The sequence below is a fragment of the Melampsora larici-populina genome, assembly GCF_000204055.1.
Source record: "Melampsora larici-populina 98AG31 unplaced genomic scaffold MELLAscaffold_16, whole genome shotgun sequence".
Lineage (NCBI taxonomy): Eukaryota > Fungi > Basidiomycota > Pucciniomycetes > Pucciniales > Melampsoraceae > Melampsora > Melampsora laricis-populina.
Window position 1 is genome coordinate 1193632 of NW_006768780.1, and position 24147 is coordinate 1217778.

General features: G+C 40.6%; 6 protein-coding genes across 6 annotated transcripts; 1 reads left to right on the forward strand and 5 right to left on the reverse strand.

Annotated features, from left to right (window-relative positions):
- Nucleotides 1–811: 811 nt before the first annotated feature.
- MELLADRAFT_74753 (uncharacterized protein) lies at nucleotides 812–1345 on the reverse strand (the record flags this gene model as incomplete). The annotated part of the gene is made up of 2 exons (XM_007409553.1): nucleotides 812–1259; nucleotides 1334–1345. The coding sequence occupies one exon, from the start codon at nucleotides 1134–1136 to the stop codon at nucleotides 888–890; it is 249 nt and encodes an 82-aa protein (XP_007409615.1).
- A 3513-nt stretch (nucleotides 1346–4858) lies between these two features.
- On the reverse strand, nucleotides 4859–9035 carry MELLADRAFT_123510 (subtilisin protease; the record flags this gene model as incomplete). The annotated part of the gene is made up of 20 exons (XM_007409552.1): nucleotides 4859–4940; nucleotides 5028–5132; nucleotides 5204–5447; nucleotides 5524–5685; nucleotides 5748–5820; nucleotides 5881–6263; nucleotides 6325–6451; nucleotides 6515–6550; nucleotides 6609–6637; nucleotides 6704–6768; nucleotides 6834–7060; nucleotides 7118–7187; nucleotides 7269–7537; nucleotides 7597–7727; nucleotides 7804–7884; nucleotides 7949–7951; nucleotides 8035–8128; nucleotides 8189–8340; nucleotides 8436–8596; nucleotides 8848–9035. 20 exons carry the CDS (start codon nucleotides 9033–9035, stop codon nucleotides 4859–4861), a joined length of 2682 nt encoding a protein of 893 aa, XP_007409614.1.
- A 1691-nt stretch (nucleotides 9036–10726) lies between these two features.
- Nucleotides 10727–12000, reverse strand: MELLADRAFT_71802 (uncharacterized protein; the record flags this gene model as incomplete). The annotated part of the gene is made up of 2 exons (XM_007409551.1): nucleotides 10727–11855; nucleotides 11926–12000. 2 exons carry the CDS (start codon nucleotides 11945–11947, stop codon nucleotides 11086–11088), a joined length of 792 nt encoding a protein of 263 aa, XP_007409613.1.
- A 674-nt stretch (nucleotides 12001–12674) lies between these two features.
- On the reverse strand, nucleotides 12675–14145 carry MELLADRAFT_86038 (uncharacterized protein; the record flags this gene model as incomplete). Its single annotated transcript, XM_007409550.1, has 8 exons — nucleotides 12675–12783; nucleotides 12872–12895; nucleotides 13000–13064; nucleotides 13138–13209; nucleotides 13267–13348; nucleotides 13413–13664; nucleotides 13769–13885; nucleotides 13991–14145. The coding sequence occupies 8 exons, from the start codon at nucleotides 14143–14145 to the stop codon at nucleotides 12675–12677; spliced, it is 876 nt and encodes a 291-aa protein (XP_007409612.1).
- Nucleotides 14146–18734: 4589 nt separating this feature from the next.
- MELLADRAFT_71803 (uncharacterized protein) lies at nucleotides 18735–19676 on the forward strand (the record flags this gene model as incomplete). The annotated part of the gene is made up of 3 exons (XM_007409483.1): nucleotides 18735–18840; nucleotides 18934–19321; nucleotides 19423–19676. The coding sequence occupies 3 exons, from the start codon at nucleotides 18771–18773 to the stop codon at nucleotides 19451–19453; spliced, it is 489 nt and encodes a 162-aa protein (XP_007409545.1).
- Nucleotides 19677–20509: 833 nt separating this feature from the next.
- Nucleotides 20510–21070, reverse strand: MELLADRAFT_106145 (uncharacterized protein; the record flags this gene model as incomplete). The annotated part of the gene is made up of 3 exons (XM_007409549.1): nucleotides 20510–20616; nucleotides 20729–20886; nucleotides 20991–21070. The coding sequence occupies 3 exons, from the start codon at nucleotides 21068–21070 to the stop codon at nucleotides 20510–20512; spliced, it is 345 nt and encodes a 114-aa protein (XP_007409611.1).
- Between the last annotated feature and the right edge of the window lie 3077 nt (nucleotides 21071–24147).

The following is a 24147-nucleotide window of genomic DNA, read 5'->3' on the forward strand; positions in this document are numbered from 1 at the left end:
GAGTTGGAATGCAGTGGGTACGATAAGGGGTTCTCAAAGTAGGCCCGGTTTGTAAAAACCCGGTTGACCCAGTTGACTTTTTGGCTGTGATCTGTCAAAAAATGTCAACTCGATACACAAGGTTACTGCCAAAAAGCAACCGGGTCAACTGGGTTTTCTTGAAACCGGGCCAACTTTGAGAACCCCTATAGCATGTGAAGATAAGTTATGAGAATAAATGTGCCAATTCAACTGTTGGGGCATGCCCACATTGTCTCTAGTAAATGAAATGCATTGAAAATAAAATCAAAAAGCAATGTGCAATAAAACAAGATAAATAATAGAGTGAATTACAGCAGATTACAAAGAGCAAGCTAATGTATCATTACGATACTTTCTTCATTGTATATCTTAGAGCAAAAGGACTCTACATCAATGTGATACTTAACAGGTCAGACTGTTGACGCAGAAAATTGTAACACATTTTTTGTAAGACATCAATTTTTCAATGATGATGTGACTCAAAGACTTCAAAAAAATACAAAAGTACAACTTTTGATGAATATACCCCATGATCTACGAATTATCAATAATTTTCAAGAGTTTTCATGAGGAAAAATAAAAATAAAACATATTTCACCTACAAGACTCTTTCTAGTAAAAGAACATTTTAAAACTTTCAATCAAATTTCCCACTTCTCTCTCTCTCTCTCTTCCAATCATTCATTCATTCAATCATTAATCTTAGAAAAAAGAATTCCCAAGAACTTTGCCAAAAGTTACAAAACTGAATTATATAAAATCTAACATGCCCAACAAAATATATATATATATAACTCCAAAATTAAGTAACAGAAATACAAACAACAACTACAACAAACGATTATCCATCAAGATCTTCTATGACATCATTCATCATATATACTTTTCTCTGGCATTCGATTTCCAATTCCTTCCATCAAGCTTCCAATACCCATGATAAACGCATTCCGATTCTCAATCGCCACCTTCACTCCTGTTGCACTACTACTACTACTACTACCACTACCATTACCACTACCATTATCTTTCTTTTTCAATCGTTTGGTCCATGCCAATTCAATCACTCGGTCTAATCCATCTTTCAAAGTTTCATATTCTTGGTACGCCATCCTCATTTTAACAATCTCAGTTAATCTGTTCTTTCGATTTTCATTAATTTCAATTTGTTTTTTCAATGTTTTTTGTGTAAGTCTTAGTGAAATTGATATCTCGTCATCTTCTCTTTTACTCCAATCAACCTGTTTGATCATACAAACAAATCCAAGTCAATTCAGGAAATTAAGATAAAGAATATCATCTGAAAAATGCGTACCTCTTCATCATCTTCAAGTAAACCAACATATCTCAACTCCTTCAACATCTTGGCTTCAACATCCATCGGATCCATCTCCTTGAACGCCTCGATAACCTTTTCATTCACATTCCCTTCATTCATCTTCACATCCGTATCACCACCGGTTCCTTTCACTTCTTCACTGTTGAGAGGTTGAGTTTGAGAAGAGTTAGTATGTTTCAATTTCTTCAAAGCTTGTAATGATCCCAACAATCTTTCGGTCAATGGTCCACTCTCAAGACTTTCATTTCCAAAACATCCATCATGAATCTCTTCTCTTTTGATCCTTTCCAACTTTTTTCCTCCTCTTCCTCCAACCTCTTCATCTTCCTTCATTGGCATGGGTGTACCTAAATCTTCACTTTTCCATACTTCACTATAATGAGTTCCTAAACAAGGTACATCATATACGCATTGATCGTCTTCTTTATTTGAAAGAAACGCTAAATCGTCTTCTCCATAACTTCTTAGATAATGTTCATGAACCCAATTTTGAAATTGACTGATCGGGACTTGTGCACCTGTCACTTTTGTCTTTGAGAAATCAGTATTGACTTCTCCTTGACTCTTTGGGTATGGTGGTAAGCTTGGAAATGGGATCGGGCTTGGAACAAAACACTTATTAGGAATCCTGAAATCATCCGTATACTGTTGTGATGGTTGTTCTGTTGTAGGAGTATTACAACGCGAAGTGGTTAAAGATTGATGCAAAGGTTTTGGATAAATCGATGTGGAGGCGGTAGGAGTCAGTATCGAGAAAGAAGCGGGGGTTGTCGAGCTTATTGGATTAGGCTATCTCTCTCACAACGATCCATAGTAAGTGTTAGGAAACTCTGCAAGACAAGGCACCGCAAAAATTGATATGGTACTCACAAAACATCTACTTGGACTTGTACCAAATCTCAATCGTCGTTTCTTTGGCTTGGAGGGTGGTGGTAGCTCTAAAGTGTCTTTCTCTTTGACCTTCAAAGAGGGTGAAGGTATACAATTGGCAGAAGGCGAACGAGAAAGCGTTGGCTGAACCGTTTCAGCCATACTGGGCACCGCCATTTGAGGCACTTCAGGAGGTTTGGCCAATGCCAATGGGACCGACTCATCCGATGATGCGGTCTGAGAGACTTCATTTGTTGCTTGAACAATCGGAGATTGGGCCGAGTCATTTTCGGGGACTTCAGTAGTAGTGTGGAGAGCTGGAAGAGGTGGTGGAATGGCCATATCAGGATTTGATGAAGATGACGGGGGTGGAAGGCTGGGTTGGATAGATGGTGACGGTGATAGTGAGATTCGAGGTGGTGTGGGTATCTCAGGAGAGCCTGCTGAACCGACATAATCAACCAAGGCGCCTGCGGATGGGTGACCCAATGTCTGTGTCGGAGGAGGGGGTAGATCAAGTTGTGGTGAATTGGTTGGAATGGTTGTGAGTGAAACTGATGGTGATATAGAGACGACGAGGTTGGGAATAGGCATTGGTAAAGGTGGTGGGGCGCCTGATGGTAGTGGTGGACATCCTGTAGTTGGAAGCGGGGGCGGAGCTGAAGGTGGTAAAGGCGGTGGTGGAAGAGCGGGCAAGGGGGGTTCGGGAGATTCAGTATGAGCGACGGTTCCAATGAGAGATGTTTGGCTGAGGGATGTTGTCGAATCCAACTTTCGTATTTTAAGATTGGTTCGTCGAAGCGGCACTTCGGCTGTTGATTTAAAGTCAAATAAACATGGAGACTTGATACATGAGCATTGAAACGCGGAATAGCTTACGTGAATCTCTTTCAGAAGTCATTTCGCCACGATCTGAAGCACTGAGGACAGATTCCGATCCATTTCGTTTACGTTTTTTCTTGGATGCAGTTGATCTGAGTAGGATGGAAGATGAGAGAACATATGAGTGATAAATGAGATGAAGTATAGTTGAAGAGCGATGCTAAACTTTGACGAACTTCTTTCGTTTTGAAGCTAGCTTGAGTGTATCGGGTGATGAGCTGGGTTCGGAGGCTAAGAGTGTGGGAGTATGGACTGAAAGAGATCGAGTAAGTTAGCAAGGCAGATGGTCTGAAGCACAATGATCGAATGCAGTACATTGAGCATCACCAACGCTATCTTCGCGCTTGACTCGGATTATTTGAGCTGCGAATCGGATTGAGGATTGACATTGATACGGAACGTCAGTGATACGATCGATACTGAATGTTACTTCATAAGAATACGAGGTCTTACGAGAGATGAATGTTGGAGCAGGCTGATGATCGGTGTGAATTGGGGGTTTTGGGATTGATTGAGGATGAGATTGAAGTGTTGCAGATGTTTCAGGAGATATTGAAGAAGGCTGCAGGAGGTGGTCTGTTTCTATTTCTGTTTGGGTTTTTCTTTCAGATTGTTGTTTTATGAGATTAAGTTTTCTAGTATCGACAGCCACTTTTCTTTCTTCAAGTACCTTGTAAAGTGATCTGAGTTGGTGAAGTTGTGGGATCTCGTTAAGGTTAAATGAAGTGAGATGTGATGATAGACTTGTTGTTGTTGACCATGGTGTGTTTGTTGCTGCAGATGTTGTTGATAGTGGTACTTGTTGATTTTGATTTGATGAAGTAGCGGTTGAAGTTGAGTAGTTAGACATCGTCTTCTTAAATGATTCTCGTTAATCTTTTCTTGAATGCTGATGAAGGTTCTAGTCAAGTTCGCGAATAGTTTCAATTATGTTCTATTAGATATCTTCTTCATCTTTGAGATCCTAACCTTGATAAACCGTCTTTCTCTCTGAATGCTGAGGCTGAGGCTGAGGCTGAATGGTCTTGAACGTCATGGTGATTGGAATTTGGCATCAATTGCTGATTGCTGCTGGTGACTGTCGGGGACCGATGTTTTATCAAATCTCATCATTGGCAGACCCCGAGCTGTCAGTCGGACCGGGTATCAACATAACAGACATCATGACAGCCGAATCTCAAGGTTTTTAAAAATCTCAATGAACCATCTTGATCAGTAAAATGGGTGAAGAACTTTTTCCTCTTGGTCGCACAGTGTTCAAACTTAGAATACTATAAGCAAACGTCCGTCCAATTTCACGAGTTTTCCATGACTCATACCTGGGACACATGACTTTGCAAGAATTGTTGATGTTTTTGGTGCTAAAGGCGCGCCTCTACCAAATGTGTGATGAATTGATGTCAGGCTTTATGAAACCTGCTGTACAACTTTACAATTGCTAGGATCTTTGTAGTGTAGGAAGATATTTCTGAAATTTCTTTAGCTCTTTAAGACGCATTTGTTTAGCAAGTACAAATTTGCCAAAATATCATATATGGCTAGCACGTTATTTACTGGTCTTATTTCCAGAATCATAACCTAGACACAAGTTTTTCTACATTACGCTGGAACACAATGAGGGAAAAAACATGACAAACTTGATGTGTAAAATTTAAAAGGTGATCCGAAATAAAGATAAAAAAGAGCGTTTTTGTTTGGTTCTCGCCCAGTAGACTTGGGTACAAGTTATGAAAGAAAAAAAAAGAATGACTAATCTTGGATGGTGATGGTATTGGAAAGCCAGGTCTCGTAATCGTGCTCATTGGTTGAGTCACCAGCCAAGCGTAAAGCCCTTCAATCAGACGTACACACAGACAACATCAATTTTTTTTCAACTTTTTTGTTGTTTGAAAAGTCTTGAATATTCCGAATGACTCACCTTATCAGAATTTTATACTTCCCTGCTGGGACCATTTTGTGTGGAAGATTGGAACCGACATACAGTGTCCCATTCCAAGGCTTTGAATAAGTATCCTCAGCGCTGCTCTCGCCAGGAAAAACAAGATCAGTGAGAAGGTAAGAGAATAAGGGATGTACGAAGTATCCAAAACTTACCGTGAGCGAGGATACCTTGCCATGTGGCCGTGTCCGATCTCACCCATTATATTGAGTCCTTCGCAAGATTTCATTGGGAAGTTACCTTTGAGTGTGACGCAGTCTGCCTTACTTGTCGAGTCTTTTTCATGAGCATCTTGGGAAATTGCATCTCGCTTCCGTTTTGCCTGCTGAAGACTCGCTCCAGATGAAGAGCTTGGAGATTCCAGCGAAACAGCGTAGAATCTTAATGAACGAGTAGCGACTGAAAAGGATTGAAATGAGAGTTTTCTAGAGGATTTAGCTCAGAAGTGCCCCGTTATGAAAAACAGCTAACTTACAATTCAATCGGTGGTCAGTGTGTACTTTCTCGTGCAATGTCCGATTCCAGATAAGCCCGCCATCTTTGTCTGTGTGGGCAACTGTATCTTTGTGGTGGTCGAGGTTTAAGAAAGGCAAGTTATATGTACCATTGTCGTCTGTGGATGGCCCTTGGTCGATAACTGTCGGCAGAAATCCAATGAGAATTAATCGTCCGGATGATTAGCACAAACAGACAGCTTACTGATTTGGTCTTTCAAGGACCCCACACTACCGTAGTAGGGGATAGTATGCTCTTCACATTCTCTGTTGGTTGACTACAATTTGATCAAACATAAGCAACACGTTCAGAAATGGACCAAAATAGCGGTGCGTACGAGTTTAATGAAGCCAGAATAAACCGCGAGTAATTTTGGGTCGACATGAGGAGGTTCAAAGACTACAGTAACGGTCTTTGATTCGTGAGGTAATATCGAGATTTTCTGGCTAGGGAATGTAACTTTTGCCGCTTGTTTGTCTTGGTGAGGGCTTTTGTCGGGACGAGAAAAAGACGAGTTCACAGAAAAAGTGTAGACAGTGGCAGCGGGAATATGAGAAAGGCTGTATTCGAGAGGTATAGAGCCTTCATTGAGAACATCGAACGTATGGGTAGCCTTGAAGTTGCTTGTATCGTTCAATGTAAGCGATGATATGGAAACCGAGCTGTTTGCAAATGCTGCACAATAAGCATTCACTAAACCACCTCCTTGTTGCACGACCGCTGAATGTGTATTAAAAAGTTATTAACTTCAGATCTCATTTTGAATGGTGAGATAACTTACTATGCAATGTGGTAGCATCGATAGCATCGCGTACTGGCTTCGCCGTAGTTGTCAGCCTGGCGCGCATAGACAGCCCACGCACGCCTTTTCCTCTGACGCTCATGACCAAAGCAGCAATACCTGCAAGCTGGAGCGGTGATGGAAGATGGTGAGCATTAATTCAAATATCTGAGAACGTATTGATACCGACCTGAGGCGCTGCCATGGATGTACCACTCATGTAATCCTAGTAAAGTGTATGTGATCAATTTCCGCGCCAAGTTTATGATTTGTTGAATGCTCACATAAGATCCTATGCTAGTGGGAAAGGTGGCTGATACGAATTTTCAATGTTAGGATAGGGCTACGTGAGGATGATGACGGAGAAACGATCACTAACATAAGACATCGCCTCCGATTGCTGCTATAGTAGGTTGCTGATTCACAAAATCAAAGCTAGGTCCACTGGAGAAAATATATGTTGTCAGAATTAGTATACAGTCTTTTGAATAGCTAAGAGACCTACTGACTATTGCGACCAATCATTTATAAGACCTTGACCTTGGCTTGCACCTGGAAGGGTACCAAATACAACAGAAGTTTGAGGAAAGTGTACTGTGAATCCTTTGGGATCTTTCGCATGTTGTTCAAATAGATATTCTCCGTCTATTCGGCTCAGTGCTGCCATACGGAAGGACTCGGGGTAAGTTGCGACGTTGATGATTTGATCATGGTTCTGCGCGGGTGAAAATATTATCTTGAAAAATGATCAATACCACATTCTGTGAAGATCAAGTGGACAGAAGCAACTGACCATATAAAATAATATCTTGCTTGCTCCCATTTTGCGGGCATTATTTGCCTGCGTGTCGAACCAACATGATCTGCGGATAACCAGACAAGATAAATAACACATGTCTCTCTTCAGCTGAAAGTCATACTAGTCCAGTGAAATCATGACAAACCCGACTCTGATGAGTACTACGAAGTCCGTGAGATTTGGGGTCGAAGAAGGAAGTGGATCGCATGCATCGTTTGTAACATTGGTCGAATTGGCCGTTGCATAGATTGGATAATTCCCTGAGAATTCCGACAATGAACGCGGTGCATAATAGTTCATCTTGCGTCCTGTAGAGGTCTCCAGGTATTCTGAGGCGGCTCCAGATGACTCGACTGTTGCAACCGAAATTGCAGCTCGGGCCGATGCAGGTCCTTGGGCGTAAAAAAGGCCCTCCTATCACACAAGAAGTGAAGGTGAGAATAGGAAGAAAAATCCGGGAAAAAAGAACGTACATCACCCGAATTTCCTGCTGAAAAGATGATTGTAGCGCCTTTCTTCTCGACAAGGTTATTCACAGTGTCCAACCATGGGGATCCTTCAGACCATCCCTCGATGCCACCAAGAGAGGCAGAAATGATGTCCGCTGATAGGAATCAAATTACGTTTACAAATGTGCGTTGGAGAAAACATTGGGTAAGCTCCTGGTTCGAAACACTTACCTCCATCGTTATGAGCTCGTAAGAGCGCAGCCATGATGACATCTTCTTGGGTCCCCTTGGTTTCGTTGCACGAAAAGACTGCTCATGAAAAGATGATGTAAGGTGAGTAAGATCACGCGCGGAACCTGAGACGTCAAAAACTTACCTCCTGAAATTTGAGTAGAAGAGATTTCGACCCAGAAAATGTGAGATTCGTGCAGACATCACGGTTCCACAATAATGGAAACTCACGATAGGCCCCCAGCGTAGCGTTGGGTGCAGCTCCATTAAACCCCCCACCGATATTGTTTGCTCCAATGATACCCGCAACGTGTGTTGCATGATCCTAAGCATTGGAAACACAGTTAGCATCGTCTGTCGAAAAAAATAGATTCAAGCAACTGACCGCACAAGTATTGCATGGATTTGCATCAGGCTGTGGCTCGTTGGCTCCGGTGTAGTCATCCCCTACCAAGTCATATCCAAATCCGATCTTGAAGCCCGGTCCGAACCCTCCTCCAAGGGCGGGATGAGCACAGTCTACCCCAGTATCCAGAAACTGGGCGAGATGTATCAATAAGTTTGTCAGTAATAATTCTTGGAACTTGTCTGAGACCTCATAGATGCAGCGGATGTAGGATATAACATTCTCACAGCAATTTTGATCCCGTGTCCATAGATCCCCAACTGGTGTAGTTGGGTGACGTTCGTTTGTAGGTGAGGTGGGTAATCCGGGAGTGTCCCTGGTAAGAATGGTCTGGCGGCTTCTCGCTTTACCAGAACCGGTGCATCGATTTTCATCACAGGGCTGATGCGCTGTTTTGAAATAAATGAAAAGAAATCAGCAATCATGGAATGCTATAGACCCGACAGAAAGCGTTGGACATACTCGAACATGAGAGGATGCCTCCAGTCTTTGCAGGTCCTCTGGCTTGTGAAGTTCGATCGAGACTCCAAAATAGACATCCGGTACAAAAGTTAGATCTTGCAGAACTCTGTGAGCGATACCCTCTTCGTTCAAATGGTTTTCGAAAGCTTGGAGTGACGGCTTATGATTGTATTGACATGAGTGTTAGTTCTGCGTCCATGAGAGTAGGGTGTCGGTTGATGCTTTTGTACTCAACTGATTCTTCAGGATTTATGGACAGGATGAACCGAGAAGGAGATTCGATCGCCGAATCCAGCGTAGTTGACCCATAGAGCGGTAATAGTAGTGACAGTATGGAGATCAAATATAAATGAGTCGCTCTCATGATACTGATGAGCCGTGATGTTATAAGGATAGTGAGGTATCAAGTTTTCCAAGAACTGGGTGAGTATTGTAAGCGTCAAACCAGGTAAGCATGGGGAAAATGTTCATTACACGAGATCACCAAGCCTTTATAGTTTGATGATTAATAAGATGCTGGGCCTGAGATGAATGCGGAGCCATGAATGCCGACTGGGTATATCGTTCCGCGGAACGGCTCCATCGGAAGCCATTTGACTTGCGCTCCCCGCTGGCTGCTGGCCTTTGTATAGACGAAGCTGGTTGATATTGACAAATGAATCGCAGCCACCAATTCACAAAGGTGATTTGTGCTCATTTGTGGATATTGAAATTTGAATTGCAGATCACAACAGGACGCCATTACGGCACACAAATAGGACAATCACTGACTTCATGACTTGACTTGCTTTCAAGACTGTGCTTGGTGGCGAGACGCTTGCTGACCAGTGACCAGGTCGGGGGCTCACTGGCTAATCACTTTGTCAAAAGTCAATCCACCTTGGGATGAACGCACCTATACCATAGGCTGCTGACTGCTCAGAGTCCAAGCAATGGCCTTGTCGTGAGGGCTACGGCACCATCGCTCGACGCTCTGACCGATTCGTGTCAAACGGAGACCAAGTCCGAGCACCTACAACATATGTAGCAACTGGCAAATCACACCATAAAATTTCTGCCCACACAAAACACGAATCATGTGGGCACCTTCCTGCTCTGATATCAGGTCTCGCGGAAAAACAAAATCGCCTTGTTCATAGAATCGGCACCGGTGGCATCAATATTAAAGGGGACCCTTTCGAGGGGCGCTGGACTGCTTCTGAATTGAGGAATTTGGCATTGGATGACGCCGCAATACGGACGTATCTCCGTCCATATCAGGTCTTTGGGAGCAGAACTGCAGGTGTACTGAGGATTTTTCTGAGCATCTTCTGAGACCCGCCCGGAGGCTGATCCTCTCGTTATGTTACGGACTTGCAAGTTGCTGACGCTTTCCAAAAGCTGTCTCTTTTGTCAAATTTCCGCTCTTTTCCTCTCCTTCTGCCATCATACGGATGTACTTTTCAAGCTTTACCTCAGGAACATCAAAATCCCTTCCGCCACTTTGGAGAAAACCTTCATCCGCGAACTTTGTCGAGACCTGGGTACACAAGCAATAAGGGCTTGTCAAATCTGAACATGTGTCCGTACTGTGGGCAGAGTCTATCAGAGAATGATTCACATCCCTCAAGCTCCTCTTGCGCACATATCGGAGCCATTACGAGGTTTCCTTATTATCCAACTTGCCGTCTTATTCCTTTCGGAATGATGACAACGCCAGGATCAAAAGGTCCACATACAAAATGGGCTTCGTCACCCTCTTGTCCCGTTGATGCTGCTTCTGTGTGCGAGCCTCAAGTGTCTACCTCATTTATATGCTCTTCTCAAAGTACATCCAATTGAGAGTATTGCAATTTGATGTACGGGTAAAGAGTTGTAGTGCGTTTTTGAAGCTTTGGAGTTCGGAAGACAGACTTTTTACTTGGACATCGTTTTGACTATCATATCATTCTCATAGGAACATAGAAAATTCAACACCTCAATAGAATGAGAATGGTTTTCTGAATTATCTTTCTGTAGCAATGCTACATGTCTCAGTCAGCTTGACTTCTTTTGATATCAACGACCAAGCTCACTCATGATGTACAATCTTTCGATAATTAACATAGTGTCTCATAGAGTTAGTCTGATAGAATGATACTCATAACCTTGCAAGCTTCTGCTCACGAGTTGTGACTAGAATTACTCTCCTTGATAGCCATGAGTAAGTGATTCACACGCAATAGCAATGACAATATACAAAAGTTGCGTATGGACAAGATAGATAGATATATTCATCCCGATTTCAAGAGTAGCAGAATCACACAGATGGTCGGAGTATTGCAAACGTTCTTCGGCTATTTGATGGCTTCTGGTATGGTAATAACTCAGTCGAGTGGACAAGAAGGTGGTGAAGATGTGATATTAACGTGAAGCCGTGCATATTATGACTTGTATTAGAACTCGAACGCTCGATCCATGTCCTTATGGATGAGCTCCTTCATCCCTTGAGGCATGATCGGTGACCCACTTTCATCAGCCAGGTAACGAAATGGCATTTCCACTGATTCTCGTGGTCCGAAGTTCAGGGTCGGCCGGTCGGTCCATGGTAAGTTTTCTAATTCGATTCCATCTTCGACGATCCGTTTAGAAACGGCTACAGCAGTGTCGGTGGTCATTTGAATGGGTCCTAAGTGTCGACTTGGAAATCCGAATTTGCGTAGCTGAGCTGTTCGATCACGAGGGGGATCGTCACCCAGTATACCTCCAAATAAAAACCATCGGAATCGTTTGGCATCAGCGGGCTCCAGGACGGTCTCGGCCCGAGGATCCAGTAGACAAACTTCGCTCAGGCTGATTCTCTCGGCAGACATAAGCTCAAGCACGGGTAGCATAGTGCAAATGCACCGATCGGGTTGAGCCAGGTCAGCTGTTGGAGTCGAAGATACGGCCCGTAGCGAGCGAGCTACTGGGGTTTCAGTGCGCTGGTTCAAGAGATCGATGAGGCCATCTGTTCCCGCTGACGATAAATTGGCAAAGATGACCCGTGATGGTGTTGATGATCCGATAGGCTTGGTCGTTGTCAAATCAACAGGGCTAGCCGTGATAGCTGGCTTGGATATTTTCTTTCCTTCAACGCCAATCTGTTGTAAAATGTGATGGTACTCCAATACGACCCATTCCGGTAACGGTTTCTCATGAACTTGTTCATCCGCTTCCATGTGTTCTATAGAAAGACCCAAGAAGAAAATTAATGTTTGAGCCGATAATTCGGAACAGATCAATATGCTGCCTACCAATGACATATGTCTTGCCCATTTTCACAACGGTTTTGTGGGATTGGAGAGAGTTCGACTTGAGGTGAGAAAGCTTGAAGAGAGCTATTACAACGCGGAGAGGAAATATCGACCAAGTTTTTCAAAAAATTCTTGATACCATTTCGGCCCCGGCGTGCCCGAGGACAAATACTCGGAGAACGGGCTCGGCGGTCCAGAAAACCTTCGTCCGGATACCACGTGCAAAGATGGCCGTGCCGTGTTGATGGTGTTTTCATGCAGTGCAGCCAATGCACATTGAAAAAAGTATGCTTTGAAGGATCACCACAATTGACTGAGAATTTCAAGGCTAAAACCATAAAAAAACCATAAAAATAGTGATATGCAAGGCTACTCAAAGTCATGAAAGACAATTGCCTTTCGTCGCCTGGGCTCAATGTTTGACAGATTTCTCAAAATCTCTACACAATTTTGTTAACCAATCCAGAAATAAAATTTCAAGCAATAAAATTTACAAAAGATACAAAAGATACAAAACAAATCACATAATAAACTTTCAAAAGATCAACCGAGTATTTTTTCACAAGTTGAAGTAGTTTTGGTGATCAAGTTTGGTTAAAAGATTTCAAAAAGATAAAGGTTTAGGTAAATAGATGAACGTAGTATGATACAAAGGACGAAGTGATCCTACATATGTAGTGTGAAACCTCCAGCTTGAAATCTATGACAGTATGTATACAAGATCTTCAGGTATACATAATCTGAAAGAATTAAGCCATAGAGATTCCCATCACAGCTTTTGGTTTAACGCCCCAGTTTGGACGACAAAAGTATACTGGAGAGAACCTTGTAAGGGCTGATTGTTGACCTGGTGGTGGTCTAAGGATTTAAGAATCAGAAAAAAAGATAAGAGGTTTAGTTCTAAGACGCGAGATATATATATATAAAGACAGAAAGAAAGACTAACAAGACTCGATGGGCCAAGGAGGTACTGATGAACCGAAACAAAAGAATTGTGGAATAGAAGATGATGGGAATCAGCTTAATTGATCATGGTGTTTATTCTACCCAATTTCAAAGAAGTCAAAGACTAACATAGCTCCACCAGTTAAAGCTTTCAAGTAGTCACCAGAGTTGATGGATGCGTAGCCTGCTATTGGCTAGAGAAAAACATCACCATACACGTCAGTGGTGTAACTTTAAGACATGAGACAGTTTATGGTGTATTTTTACCTTCATCCATTGCCATGTCGAATCACCTGGGGCCTGGAATTGAAGACCACCGACATTGTCGAAAAGGATTGCCTGTTGAATAACCGGTTGTTAATAGAAGTCGGTATCAAGAGTAGTGCAGGGACATACAAAGGTTCCGAAATCATAATGCTCAGCCGAGTGGATTTCTTCTTCACTTGCTTCTGCTTTGAGAGGAGGTGTCATGGTGATACTGTCCAATTTAATCAGCACTTTTTGTGTGGTTGGATCATGAGTTGAAATCGTAAATTGCTCACCGAGCACCACTTCCATTCTTTCCATTATGTAAATCTACAAGAGTACCTTGCGGTAACTCTAACTTCTTCTCGATGATATCCAAGAGAACCAAAGAAACTTCTCGACCAGCATTCATGAAATCTTGTACTGATGGTAGTGTTCTATCAGAAGATTCTAAAGAGACTCGTCCACCTTGGTTTTTCAAAAAACTTTCCACTGCATCGTGTCCTACATTCATAATCTCAGCCCCGTCATAGAACCCTCCTTTATAACTGTACCACAAGTAAACATGGGCTCATCAATACAGGAAGAAAACAGTGTAAAAGAAATATAATATGGAATTGGGTGCATATGATGGATTCAAAGCAGTACTTACCCAAAGGTGTAACGAGTGTCTCCCTGAGGGAATCGCATTTTTTCTTCTAGTTTTTCAGGAAAGGTTGTCTCTGCCAAGTCAATCAATGGCTGAGGATCAACACCCGTGTTTTTAAGACTGTTCCAAAACAATGGAGTAAATTCACATTAGCTCATAGCTTGAAGAGCATCAATGATGTTCGCACTGAATAAACACTAGTGAGGGAATCGGATTGGTACTCACTAGAAGAAGCTCACACCAGTGAAAGCTTTCCACATTCTGTTGATCTCATCTTTATTCCCTTTCTTGATCAACTCATAATCTATGACTTCAAGATCGGCAACCGGAAGCTCAGAAGGGAATGGAATTGTTGCTTCAGGGTAGTAAACTGGCGACATTTTTTCGAAGGGTTTTTTTCTTGTGAAGAATGTGGAGTTTAATAAGTATAACTTGGTTGTAAAGTGAAGACTTAGAAAAGGCTCAAATCTCTGGTGAAAATTGGGATTGATAAGAAGGATCTGTTGAGGTAAAAAGGCTCGCCTTTTATACCTTTCTGATGGATCATGAGATTGGAATGTTGAGAATACGTTCGCGTGCTTTTACTCTGGCCAAGACAATATTCCGGCAAGACCAGAGTCCTATAGCCGCGATCGAACCACACGGATTCGTCTTGCATTGGAACCTCGCCGCTTTTGAGGTAATTCCGCAGACGTTCATCGCCCCGATTGAACCCTGCCTTTTTCTGCATCAAGAACTCCAAGGTGAGATACATACGCGAAACCCATCAGGTATTACACGATGTGTTGTGTTATGAACCATTCTATCGGCCACGCGGTGAAGGCTGTGAGATTGATCCTAGAAACCTAACTTGTCTTCCGGCATCAAGGTCCGAAGAGGGGCAAAGAATGAAACCCACCAAATCTATTTATCACCAAATATCCCCGCCCCAAGATTGAGTTGGGTAGGCAGTGTTGGTGAACTGAAGCGATTTCTTGAGGCTCACCGCTCAACTGACTTTACCCGCAGAAAAGGGAATCTGGGACATGCTTCATGACATCTGCGTATATGTACTTATGTTTAATTACTATAGCTGTGTTAATTATGTAAAATCATTTAAGAATTGTGGGTCTATAGTTTCTCTTTCTCTTCCACAAGATAAATTCAAACGTGTTAAAAACCATCAAAGAGTTGACCAACGATATCATCCATATGCTCCTTTGGACCTGAGTGATGTATACCAAAACTCGGAGTTTATGAATGAAATGGGGATTCGGGAAATTTAATTCAGTTATTCCGGCATCGAACTCGGCATAGTTATCGGGTTTAAAGTCTCCGGATTTGATCACGCATCGGTATGGGGGGCAGAAGTAGGTGTCCGCAGGCGGTTCTTTTCTGGTTCTTGACTCAAGACTCAGTGGCGGAGCGGCCATTGCCTGCGGCCCGCTCACTGGTTTTGCCTGAAGATTAGCAAAAAGGTTCTAAAGAAGTTGATTTCAACTGTGATGGCTAAATCCGAAATTAAACCAATTGGAAGTGTTGCAATCGAATTCGAATCAAGAAAGTCTTGAGTGTCTATGGTTTTTTTTGGTTGTTTTGATCATGATTCACGGTCATAAAACTTATTCTTCACCATACCAAAACATTCAAACTTGTTGAAATATATAGATTTCTTCATTGACTTTTCATTCGAGTTATGATTGAATATTGATATTCACAACCCACATGCGTTGACGGTGTCTTGATTTTGATCTCTTGTCTTAAATGAAGCAAGAGAAGATGATCCAAAAAATCAAAAGCCATCTCTTGCTACTGTAGTTCAACAAAGCCCTCTCCTGCGCGCTTCTTCTTCTTCTTCTTCTTCTTTGACCTGTGATAAGATATTCTTTTCGAAAGAAAGATGTGAATTTCCGAAAGCCTTCCTTCAGTTCTCACTCTCAGGAGGAGGTCTGGGAATTTGAGCAGGGACTTATGTAACTTGAGTTAGGGCTTTACAAGATGGCGGGATGGAATTTAATGTAAGCTTAACTAAGCCCCTCTCGCGCGGCTGCGTCCGCGCCCCTCGAAGAGGGGCTTACAACGGACTCGTACTTTTTGGCAGGAGAGCTCCAAGAATTAAGGTGCCTTAAGTAGTTTTTTGGACTTCTCCTCGAGCCCTCACCGTAGAATTTCTCAAGTTTCTCGTATGTTGTTCTTCACACTTTTGTACATGATCTGGTACCTCATAGTTTGTCTCACCTTGAGGGGAAGTGTTATAAATATGCGATGAAGATTTGGTAATATGTGTGCTTAAGTGCTTTCAAATTTCGTATCCAAGGCATATGAAGAAGGCTTAGGCCATTACAAGAGGACGTAAGGCCTTGTAAGGCCCATTCTTGACACAGCTCTCAAAGCATGCAGAGCTATCTGTTTCTCATGAAACTTGTGCCAGCAAATGTACAAAGGCATGAAGAAAAACATACCAGCAGCTCACAAATTTCTACGGTGAGGATTTGAGGAGAAGTCCAAAAAACAACATAAAGGGACTTAATTCTTGGAGCTCTCCTGCCGAAAAGTACGAGTCCGTTGTAAGCCCCTCTTCGAGGGGCGCGGACGCAGCCGCGCGAGAGGGGCTTAGTTAAGCTTAAATTTAATGGTAGATGCACTGGGTAGATGAGCTTTTAGTTCTATTTTTGTTGAATTCAAGCTGGAAGTGTTGTAAAATGGACTGAAGTTGATCGAATTTGAATAGAACTTTCCACGATCGATAAAAGTGATTTAAATTTTAAAATTAACTAGAAATACAAATAGAATCCTGTTCTTGATTAGAAAGAACTTCAAATACCAAGACACAGACTCAAGAAAATATCAATCAACCAACCTATCGACTATCAAACCAACTCACCTTCACCTTCACCTTTACCTTTAGCTTCAGCCATGATGTATATCGGATCAAATCATAAAAAACTGTAAGATATCAATCGATCAACTTAACTTGAACAGTTCACAAACTAACGATAATGATAACCATTTCAAAGGGTCAATGCATGTTACCCAACCGAAGATAAAACCTCAACCTCAACCTCAACATCCAAACCGAATCCCAACTCACTGAGCAAACTAACCTATTACTGTCAAACCAAACCACACAAGATCAAAAAAGTCACTCACTATTTAATTTCATATGCTCAATCCCAATCCAAACCTTCATCCATCAGTACATCTTTTTCTCCTTATCGTCATTCGAAATCAGGATTACTTTGTACCCTTGAAATCTTTAATTCTATTCTGATTACTTCTCATCATCATCTACAAGAATTCTTGATCGATTTACTTTATTTGATACATATTGGATTAGGTTTAATTCCTTATCATCACAACCATCTTCTAGCTAAGAATGATCATGAGATTATTGGTCATGGTTGGGTTGCTCAAGATTTGGATTTGGCCGTCTTATCGGTCGAATTGTTTTGTAATTGGATTAGCTTGATTGATAGTCAAACTTTTTGGGATGATCAATTGTCTAAATATCATTTGTTTTTATTGGCTAAATTCTCTTCTATCGGTTTGGTTAAATCTTCTTCTAATCAATCATTTAATTTGTAATCATCCAAAGTTTTTTTCCATTTTTTTTTAAAAAAAAGAAATCTTTTTCCTTCTTTTGAAAGACTCAAATTGACCAAAGCTTTTTTTGATTTATTTTTAAATAGTGCTCGGAATTTGGCTATTTTGGCTTTAGGCGATCTTGTCTTATCTGAAGGTCTTTATTCTAGTACTGAGTTTTCGAGTCAGATCAAGTTGACTATTCCAGGGATCATGGCTAGTTTCTTACCTAACCCAACCGATTCATCAGATCAATCGACCTTTACGCTCATGTAAGTGTCTAATCATTTTCAATACAAAAAAACACAATATCACTGAAGGAAATTTTGTTTTTTGATTGAATAGTAAGGAATTAGGAGGTGATGAATCGATTGAAGAACTTGAAATGAAGATCCGAATCCAGCGAGAAAAGCTTTTAGAAACGATCAAGAAACCGAACCCAAGTCCCATGACCCCCAACGAGTTAACGATTTATTCATTAGATATATTTCATTTTTTACTTAAGACAAACTTATCAAGTTTAATACAATTTGAAATCATCATTTCATCAATCTTTTCGAATTTAGAAAATTCTTTTACGATCCATTCAATGGATCAATTCGAATGGTATTTATGGATATCACAAAGGATTTTAGAAAATTCTAGATTGAAGTATAGATCGATTGTGATTGATTTGTTGGTTAGTAGATTGATGATTTTAGATACCAGATTATTACAAAAAGAAGCCAAGAAAGAATTAATCAAGTCAAAGATCAAATTATTTGGAAGAATTTTGAATAGGTTATTGAAAGATGAAATGGTGTTGAAGATTGAAGTTTTAAATCGAATGAAGATCTTAAATGAATTGATTAAATTGGTTTATAGAAATCCTCAACTTCATGTTTTGATTGATTGTATTGGTTCATTATGTTTGAATCTATTTGATCAACAAGAGATTGATGAGGTTTGTCAATTGGTTTTGGAAAAAGTGGTTTCTATTGAATCATCTGATTCTACCACACATCAAGATTTCATTCATGCTTTGTTGAAAGCTTTGGATTTGATCTTGATCCACTCAAATCGATTACCTTCTTATCAAATCTGGATTCCGTTCCTCATATCCGATTCATCTAACCTTCAAAACTCTAAATTATTTGATCAAGCTTTAAAGACTTATTTAAAACGTCGATCAGATCTTAATGAAGATCATCAAGCTTTCTTGAGTGCTTTGAATGTCTTTGTTTATAAAACTGATCAACATCAATCGATTCTAGAATTACTTTTGAAGAAATCATGGACGATCTATACAAGTTGTTTACCTATGCTTATGCAACTTGATCTCAAGACTCCTTTGGTGCTGAAAACCTTTGAAATTATGGGGTGTACGGATGGGGTTCAAGAATGGGATCTATTGATTCAAAACGTTTGGAAGGAGATTTCGGATCAACCGGATCGACAAGAAGGAATGAATGAAGAAAGCTTTAAAGATGAGATTTATAAACGGATTTGGACGATTGATTATGGATTAAGGATCGGTTTGTTGATGTTTTCTCTTAGATACACGAATCATTTAAAACGAAAGGAAATCAAATCTGATGATGTTTTTTTGGGTGGTTGGATTCTTGTAGCTGGAATTGAGATGATCAACAAACGTAAAAGTCATAAATCATTAAACTTTAAACGAATCTCATCAATCAAAAGTCAACAAACCAACAAATCGATCAGTCCATCCAAAGTGTTAAACAACACCACCCATCAGTTTCGAAATTATCCATCGATTTTAGAATTAAGAGAAAGTTTATTAGGTAAAACTCAGCAGCGAAGATCGATTGAAAGTTCTGCGGAAAGTTTGGGCGGTTTGAAAACTTCGATTGGGTCTAGGAAAAGTACAAGGGTGGGAAGGAGTGGAAGGGTTTTGGAGGCACTGGATGGGTTGGAGTTTGGGGCTATTGGGGGGTTTGGGGTCACTGAACTTGGGTCGGGTTCTAAGAATGGAGAATTGATGAAATCGATTAGGTTCGTGTGTTTTTCCCCTTTTTTTCAGTTTGTTATACGGTCGTTATTTTGGTTTTAGGTATTTATCACTTGTCTTTTTTTTGGGGGGTTTGGAAAAGTAGACTTCATGTTTCTCCTCCTTATGGACCTTGAAATTAACTTTTTAATTGGGATTCAACTCGATGGGTATCTTGGTTTTGTCACCATGGGGGTTTTGATATCGATGAGGTTATTTGATTTTTTTGTAGGATCGTCATCCTCATCGTCATCATTGTTGTTGTTATTGATTATTGTTAGGGTTTTCTTTGCTATGATTATTATTATTATTATTGATGTTGTTGTTGATTGTAATGAATGAAACTATTGGAACAACTTATCTACCCTTTTTTGTTTGGATTTCTTTAAAGGTTTGAAGGTTTTTTTTTGATGGATTGGTTTTTTGATGGATTGTTTTTTTGGGATGTGGATAGACTTTTGGCCGCTGGTCGGATGTCTCAATTTTTAAATTGACTCTCTTTTTTTCTGATTTAAAAACTTGCATGTGTTTTTTTTGGATCGTGCTTGTGCACACTTGAGAATCATGCTTTGAATGGTCTGGTTTGTTGGTAGCTCACAAGTTCACACTCATAGTCAAAAAAAGTGAAGCGTGTGTTACGGGTTTTTTTATCTTTGAAGATGGTTTTTGTCTCAGACTGATACTTTGTTGTAAGTATGAGATGAATTGAAGAGATCTTGAAGGATTTGTGGATCAGCAATGTCTATTATGATAATTTGTAATATGACTGTAAACTTTTTTTTTTTGAAAAAAACAACAAAGAGAACCATAAAACTATCAGTCATCAAAGTTTTGTTTTTAAGATGAGAAAGTGATGAAGGTTGATACAAGTTTGTAGGTTTGGAGAAAAAAGTGTCCAGTTTTGAAAAAAAAAAATGATAAGTATTAGTATGAGTCTGACACTATTTTTTAAATTCTTTATTAACTAAACAAAATTGTCTTTTGATATTCCTAAGAAGATAGTTGATGAACAAGTTAAGAAAGTTTTACTTGATCTTTATCTTTTAATACTTTATGATCCAATTCATTTTTCAAGAACTTATATTATTTATCTCAAACTATTCAATAAAGTTCAAATGAGAAAAAACAAATAGATGTGAAATGTGTGATTGAGTAAAAAAAAATTATGAAGAAAAAGATATCATTTTTTAAATTTATTGTCTAGGCCATTCTCCACAAGCGATTTTGAATCCACCTATTTGTGTGTATTGTCCGTTATTATCTGACCAATCCATACATTGAACTTTTGTTGTACTAGAACCTAAAAAAACAAAACAAAAAAAAGAAAATATGTTGATCAGTTACTGTTTATATATCAAATCTTTTCAACAGTTCATGTTTTTAGAAAATTTTAAATAAAGGGAAAGACTCACAAGCAAATCGAATCCATAGTTGTGTATGATGTGCTCCATCTGTCTTGACAGCGTCATAAGTACAATGATCTGGTCCCATGTTCAATGACATTCGTACGGCGATCGATTGAGCATAAGCTACTGGATCTCTTTGACCGGTTAAGAGACTATTCTTATAACTATTGAGAGCAGGATAGATGAGAAGATGAAATTTAAGTTATGTAGATGGGTTTTTTTGTTGTTGGGAAAGTTTGATCATCAAAAGGCATGAAATTTGACTTACCTACAAAACAAACAGTTTAGATCTTTAGCAGATACGAAGAGGATACAGGAGATCAACAGAACAAATAAGGATTTCAACATGGTTGCTTGCTTGCAATTACTTTTACGTTTTTATGGGTATGAAGACTGAAGTGTTGAGAAAAGATAGAGTGGGATGAATTGATGGAGGATATATGGTTAGTCAAGACTGGAAACTTATATAGCTTGGAGAAAATTCGACAGGTTTTTTTTTCTGGATGAACAAGACCACCTCCCACTTTTTTGGTCTCCACAGGGTGGTAAAACGCATTGATAGAGGGCCGAGATTACGATACTGTATGGTATATGAATCAAAGAAGATGCAGAACATTTAAGAAGATTGGGGTCTGAACTCGGTTGAATCTGGTTGATTAAAGCAAGAATCGGGACCCTATCCGAGTCCCGGAAACATAAGCAGAACATGGATTCCGGTGGCAGTGCAGCAGGCTGAAGAAGAATCGGACAAAGTGTGTGAGGTTGAGCTTTTTGAGGGCGAACCCTAACCATGTGACTCCAATTGCACGAGGTCAATCGTTAAGGAAGATGTGGTACAGCTGTTTGCATAAAAAAATTGGGTTGTGTGTGACAATCCAGCTTGCCTGGGCCTGATGTGAGGTTTTGACACATTGGACACTTTCTCAGGAATTGTGGTGTTTTTTCCAAACTCTAACCGCTCATTACTCTGCAATAAATGAGTCAGATAAGGAGTGAGATACATTCAGGTGTGTAGAATCAGTGGGCACACAAGACCTTTCTTGGGTCCAGGATATATTTATTTGTAGGTGACAGAGCTATTGAGGGTTGAAGAAGTCCCCAGCCAAACAAAATTGGCTCACACACACCAAATTTCACGTATAAGCCACAAGTCCCTCTCTTGATTGCTTTCTTGTCCAACAGAGACTTAGTTAAGTTGGTGGCAGGTATATTCAGAAGAAAAAAGTAGCTAGTGTGTAGTTGCTGTTCACTTTATCTTACATGTATTTAGTTTTTTCACCTATTGACGTAGTCTGTATTTCCTCTTAACTTTCTGGTTTTATGAGTCTCAACTTTGTCTGGTTTGTCTTTTTGTCAATGTCTTAATGTTTATGGCCATTTATTTCAACTGCTATATACATTCTTGTGCCCAGTGCACTGCGCCACTGCACTATCATCATCGCAGGGGATAAAGCAGGATAAAGCCTTGTGAGTAGACTGCACAACTTACACACCGCAGCAACACACCAGAGGATCATTTTGCAGCGCATCACAGTTTTGTGCAAAACTGTGGTTCACTACGGTGACGTTGCGGGTTGGATCCAACAAGCTTTCAAGAAACAACGGATTCCAAAACATGGCCAAAGGAACAGAAAACATACAAAGCCAACATGAACACAACTAGCAAATCTTCAGATCAAGTACAAGTCCATTAAGGAGATGTAGACTGTTTAGGAGCCAATACTTGACATTCTAATGAACCAGCATATTCAATCCAATCAACTTAAACACGTCGCAGGCATTCAGAGCACTTTGCGAGTAAAGTCAACCCTTGCCCGGGTGGCCATTGTAGTTAACACCTTTAAACACAACTCCTGACCTCGATTTCCTGAGGAAAAAATATGCCATTAGCCACCATTCAAAGTGCAAACATATATCGGACGATCAACAAACAATTTCGAGGTTCCTTCATTAACAATGACGTCACGGGTTTGATGGTGATGCGAGCTATGTCAAATTAACAGTTTAACACATTGATTAATGTTGTGGAGAGCAAGGTTTAACGGTTCTTCAGGGTGCGGATGTGGATGGTGGTATTACCTGGCTTCTTCGGGTATGCTACGAGCTTCTACTCCCTTTGTATCGCTGTAGGAGCCACCACTAATTTCCAAATCAGAGATAAGTAAGCAATGTAACTCTACTACTCTAGGAAGGGTAAATACCGCGATGATCTCACCTCGAATGGGGCGTCGCTATGCCAGAAGCTGCGATAGATATGAAAAGACAAATTGAGAAAAACAGTGCTAATAGATAATGCTCTGGGGAAGATGAGATTACTCACCTGCACTCCCAATGAGAAAGGCAAGGACAACACTGATGCGCATATTATTTAGATGTGAAATGGGATGGATGATTCAGAAGGACTCAGATGGTCTCAGAGAGATTGTAAGTTATCGATTGCAATGAGATCAGTTGAGGGGAGAAAGCAAAAGTGCTCGAAGAGAAGTCGCTCATTTATATGTTCGACTTGGGAGACCGCTATGTTCATAATCACGTCAAGTTGTCGGTTCAAGGAGCTACATATGAATAAATACATACTTACAATCGAACTTGAGCCAGCTTGAGCCTCTCACGCTGAAACACACCCACGCGATGTCTTTTGGGCCCGGCTGTCAACCAATGTGACACGCATGAGCCAAGCGTGGAACATGTCCAACAGCTCGCTCACGCTTTGGCAGGCCTCTGACACAAGCCGAGGTCGGTGGCCAAAGCAGTTCAGATGCCATGTGAGTGGCATCGGTCTCATCGATCGGTCTCATCGAGACCGATGCGTTGACCCGCTTTGTTGTGCCCTGTGTGATGGAGCCCGGTGACTGCTTTCAGTCCGCAGGCGTTCATCACGTAGACTACAATGCAACCAATTAGCGGTACACAAATACAGCTGTTCACGAAATTAATGAAATGTGAATTCATTAAACTTACAAAGAACTTAGTATAGAAATACTAAAGCAGCACGAGGTTTTGGGCCAATCCCAAGGCTAAGTGCCAAGGGTTATGAATTACTTGAATAAATGTAAAAACCCTACGGGGTGGTAGCGGAACCTAACTAATAAATGATGTAAGACAATTATGAAAAAATGAACTAAAAAATAAAATAGAAGATAAGAATAGAACCGAACAAACATTGAAACTAAACCATAATGAAAGATCAACTTTAAGCATAAACTGAAACTGAAAAATAACTCAAAAGGGACCTTATAAACCATAAACTAATGAAATAATACACAAAATATAGCATAAAGGATAAAGACAAAAACACAAAATGTAACCAAATGGGAAACGGGAGGGTGGGACAAAACTTAAAGCAACAGAACAGATATCTAAGAATATCTAAGAGGAAACAGGAGACTGAGAGAACGATGGGAAGGAATCGAATAAGTTGGAAC